Genomic DNA, 4,936 nt, shown 5'->3' on the forward strand with positions numbered 1-4,936 from the left:
CTATGATTCCTTAATTCTTTAGAGAAATCCGACCATCATTGAATTCCATGGTCTCCACGAGTTTAAGGAAGCAATTTGGACTTTGAATTGTGCATTTAGGCTTAGCTAGATGCATTGCACGAAAATTACACCCTCATTTATCAATATTGAGTTCCCCATTTGGATGAATTAAGTGAGTGGAGACTTTGCACGAAAATCACACTCTCATTTATCATTCTTGAGTTCCCAATCTGATGCAATAAGTGTAGTCTCTCTCCAGATTTAATGACGTTGACAATAATTAATGCAAATGTTCACTCTTCAAGGATGTCTTTATTCTGAATTCAAATTAACAAGAACAAGTTAGAAACTAGCACCAATAAATAGGAAATATTAAAATTGACACACCACAAGTTATCCCGCATTTTTTGGTGGGCACGACCTAGCCATGCCTTGGGACACGGTCGTGTCCTAGTTAAACATTTTGGGAATTCTGGACAGAGGCGAACATGGCCTGGCCGTATCCTGGGGCACGACCATGTCCAACATTTTCCTCATTTTGGCCAGTATTCGGAGTTACACAATGAATGAAGTAAGAACTCCCTTGGTCTGATCTTGGAGCACTCTCCTTGATTCCTTTCATGAGTAATCCTAATATATTTTGTATCCTTTTGGCCCTCGCCCTTGTCACGGGACCACCAATGCCTCTTAGTTCATCATTATCCAACTTGGGCTCATTTGGGTTCACATCATCCCCTCCTTCTTAAATGGATTTTGACCTCGAAATGAGTTCGCCATCACCTGTATCAAAAGGGGTTAAATTAGAAACATTGAAGGTGGCACTTATGTTACCATACTCACTTGGAAGTTCAAGCTTGTAGACATTATAATTCACTTTGTTCACCACACAAAGTAGGCCATCTCCTATAAGAAGGAGTTTGAATTTCCTTTGTTCAAGAAACCTTTCCTTCCTCATATGTACCCAAACCCAATCTCCGGGTTCAAATATCACTTGTTTCCACCCCTTGTTAGCTTGCTTTGCATAACTTGCATTCTTTTTCTCAATTTGAGCCTTGACTTGCTCATGTAAATTTTGAACATATTCCTCTTTAGCCCATCCATCCCTATGCTTCAAAATAGAATCATTAGGAATTGTTAACAAATCAAGAGGTGTTAATGGAACAACATAAGGGCTCAGGCTCTCTTGAACCCATCCTTTTTGCATCAGTTCTCCAATTTGGTTTTCAATCTCCTTTCTGGCCTATTTGGTAGAGATGCATCGGGTATGAGATCAATTTGATGCTCAATGCCTCTTATAGGTTGTAAATCGTGAGGTACCTCCTTAGGAAACACATCACCAAATTCCTGCAACAAATTCTCAACTAACATAGGCAATTCTCCTTCCTTAGATGGGTTAGTGGTTAGATAAAACTCCCAACTAAAAAGTAGGTACAAAGGTTGCTTTGAAATCAAAGCATGTTTTATTTCCCCCTTGGTTTCCATATACCCCTATCTTTTTACTAACTCACTCTTTTTGTCTTTGTGTGTATCCTTTTTCCCACTCATTTTCACTTTCTTTTCACTCGGATTTTCACATAATTTTTCTCTCTCCATCTCAATCTTTTCTCTCAATTTCTTTTGATCCTCACCAACTTGTCTAGGTGACAATGAAGATAGCACAACCTTGCAATTTTGGTGTTGAAAAGAGAACTTATTGGAACGTCCATCATGGGTGGTTCCCTTGTCATATTACCATGGATGGCCCAAGAGTAAATGGCTAGCCTCCATGTCAACAACATCACATAAATCATATTCCTCATACTTTCCAATTGTAAATGGAATTTCAGCTTGCTTGTTAACAAGCATTTCCCCTACCTCACTTAACCATTGTAACTGGTAAGGAGTGGGATGTAACTTAGTCACAAGATTAAGTTTTGACACCAATATTGCACTAACCATATTTGCACAACTTCCACTATCAATTATTAAAGAACATAGCTTACCATCCACGAAACATCTTATATGAAAGATGTTTTCCATTTGACTTGCATCATGCTCTTTGATTTGGCTTGCTAAGAGCCTCCTCACCATGAACAAATCTCCTTCGGAAATGGCATCATCCTCCCCTTCATGATCATCCTCTTCATCACTAGAAGCCTCAGATTGAGACTCCACTTCTCCATTCTCCAAAATCATAGTTCTTCTAGTTGGACATTGAGAAGCAATATGTCCAAGGCCTAAGCACTTGAAAAATTTCACATCTCGACTCCTTTGGTTGAACTCCATTTGTTGTTTGCCTTGGCTTGTGGCCTCGGCCTCCTTGGTACTAGGTGTACCATTTTTGAATGCCCCCTTCCTTCTTGGACTTGTCCATCAACTTTGAAGCTTGAAATTTGGAACTAGAACTTGAGGAAAATTTTGACTTCTTCCTCTTCAATTATTGTTCCACTTTCATGGGTTGTTAAACCAAGTCATCCAATTCAACATAATGTTACAATTCAACAACATCTTGGATATCTTGGTTTAATCCATGTAAAAACCTAGCGATAGTAGCCTCCCTATCCTCCTCGAAATTGGACCTTAGCAAAGCTAATTCCATCTCCTTAAAGTATTCATCAACATTCTTAGACCCTTGAGTGAGTATTTTGAGTTTGTTATGAATACCCCTTTGATTAGAACTAGGGACAAACCTTCTTCTCATGAGCAACTTCATCTCAACCCATGAATCAATAGGCTTGGGTCCTACTCTCCTTCTCTCCTTGTTAAGTTGATCCCACCAAATCATGGCATATTCCTTGAATTCAAGTGCGGCCACCTTAACCTTCTTATTTTCGTGGTATGAATTGCACTCAAAGACTTGCTCCATTTTGAGCTCCCATTCTAAGTATGCTTCTGGATCCTTTTTCCCAATAAAGGTGGAAACCTTTATCATGACCCCTTCAAGCCTATCCTCCTCATGTCTCCTCTCCCTACATGCTCCTCTTCTTTCTCTCCTCTTTCCTCCTTCTTTCTCATCACTTGAGTAACCATTTGCATGATAACCAAGCCTCCTATCATACTCCACTCTCATTTACTCCATCTCCCTTCTTAAGGTTTGGAATTGTATTGTCATCATGGCATGAAGTGTTGCTGTCCTTAGGAACAATGGTGGACTCTCACTCTCATAAGACATATTCACTCAACTCTCTTTGTGTTTCACTCAAATGTTTGGTAGAAAATGTTTCACTCGATACTCACTCGTGTTTCACTCAATATTTTTGTGGAAAACGTATTCTCTCAACACTCACTCTCCTCCACGGCCCTCTTGAATGAACCAAGGGTAGAACCAATAATTTGTGAAAGAAACACCCAAACTAACCAAGATATGTTGTGACACGAATTGTTTTGGAATTTCAAACTTTTGACACTTTTGTTTTCTGTTTCGGATTTTGACACTTTGACACTATAATTTTTTTGTAAGACGAAAGTAAAAGAGAAGAACACAACTAACGAAGAACAACTTTACACCAAGCAAGAGCCTTAGCTCTGATGCCACTTGATGTGAACCTATTTCGGAAGTTCTTGATAATGATCTATGTTAATTGGTACTTTACTTTGCCCACGTCTTTCTGGGCTATTTTGATGGTGAATTTTGGCAGCACATTGATATTGTAAGATAAAAGAAGATGGGTAAGAAATGGGGTGGTAGGCGCCACAACACTTGGGTGTTGATAAGCTGGGTGATGTTCACCACAAGAACTTGGTTCTTGATAGAAATTTTAATCTTGGTTCAGCCAAGAAGTTTGTAGAAGACAAATCCTCTCACACAAGGAAATAATCCTCAATTTTTAACTCAAAACAAACTTAGTTTCATTCATAAAAAGAGAAGTACACTTATAGGCAAACCATGATGGTTCCCACGTGACTCTACCATGAATCAAGACTTATTTTTGGATTAGATTAAACCTATTATATGGCTGGTTACATTGGATCCCTTCCAACCATGTTGAACATGAAATAATGCAAGTAAATATCCGACCTGGGAATTCCTAAGTAATTAAATTACAAAATGCAAGATACTTTGAATTTCCATGAAGAAGTGATGCACTTTAGTCTAGGATTCCTTAATTCTTTGGAGAAATTTGACCATATTTGAATTGTGCATTTAGGCTTGGTTGGATGCATTGCACGAAAATTACACCCTCATTTATCAAGCTTGAGTTCCCTATTTGGATAAATTAAGTGAGTGGAGACTTTGCACGAAAGTCGCACTCTCATTTATCATTCTTGAATTCCCAATCTGATGCAATAAGTATAGTCTCTCTCCAGCTTTAATGATGTTGACAGTAATTAATGCAACTGTTCACTCTTCAAGGATGCCTTTATTCTGAATTCAAATGAACAAGAACAAGTTAGAAACTAGCACCAATAAATAGGAAATATTAAAATTGACACGGCACAAGTTTTCTCGCATTTTTTGGTGGACAAGGCCTGGCCATGCCTTGGGACACGGTCGTGTCCCAATTAAAAAAATTTGGGAATTTCGGACAGAGGCGTACACGGCCATGTCCAACATTTTCCTCATTTTGGACAATATTTAGAGTTACACAATGAATGAAGTGAGAACTCCCTTGGTATGATCTTGGAGCACTCTCCTTTATGCCTTCATGAGTAATTCTAGTGCATTTTGTACCCTTTTGGCCCTCGCCTTGTCATGGGACCACCAATGCCTCTTAGTTCATCATTATCCAACTTGGGCTCACGTCATTTACCAACCTAAAACTTCTAATTTGTGGAGTGTGAAAACTATTATTAGATGTTTTGAGTTAGTGTCTGGAATGAAGATCAACTCTTCCAAAAGCTCTTTGATTGGAGTTCGGGTTGCTAATAAATGTGTCAATGGCGGCCAATTTTTTTCCCCGCAAGATAGGAACTATTCATTTTCTCTACTTGGGAATTTTGGTAGCTTCTAACACCG

General features: G+C 38.8%; 1 protein-coding gene across 1 annotated transcript; it reads right to left on the bottom strand.

Moving 5' to 3' along the window:
• Positions 1-454: 454 nt before the first annotated feature.
• Positions 455-1,204, bottom strand: LOC109339666. Its single transcript, XM_019577148.1, has 2 exons — positions 781-1,204; positions 455-738 (listed from the first exon to the last, which is right to left on the bottom strand). Exons 1-2 carry the CDS (start codon positions 1,202-1,204, stop codon positions 455-457), a joined length of 708 nt encoding a protein of 235 aa, XP_019432693.1.
• Between the last annotated feature and the right edge of the window lie 3,732 nt (positions 1,205-4,936).

The sequence above is a fragment of the Lupinus angustifolius genome, unplaced genomic scaffold, assembly GCF_001865875.1.
Source record: "Lupinus angustifolius cultivar Tanjil unplaced genomic scaffold, LupAngTanjil_v1.0 Scaffold_88_24, whole genome shotgun sequence".
In the NCBI taxonomy this organism is placed as follows: Eukaryota; Viridiplantae; Streptophyta; class Magnoliopsida; order Fabales; family Fabaceae; genus Lupinus; species Lupinus angustifolius.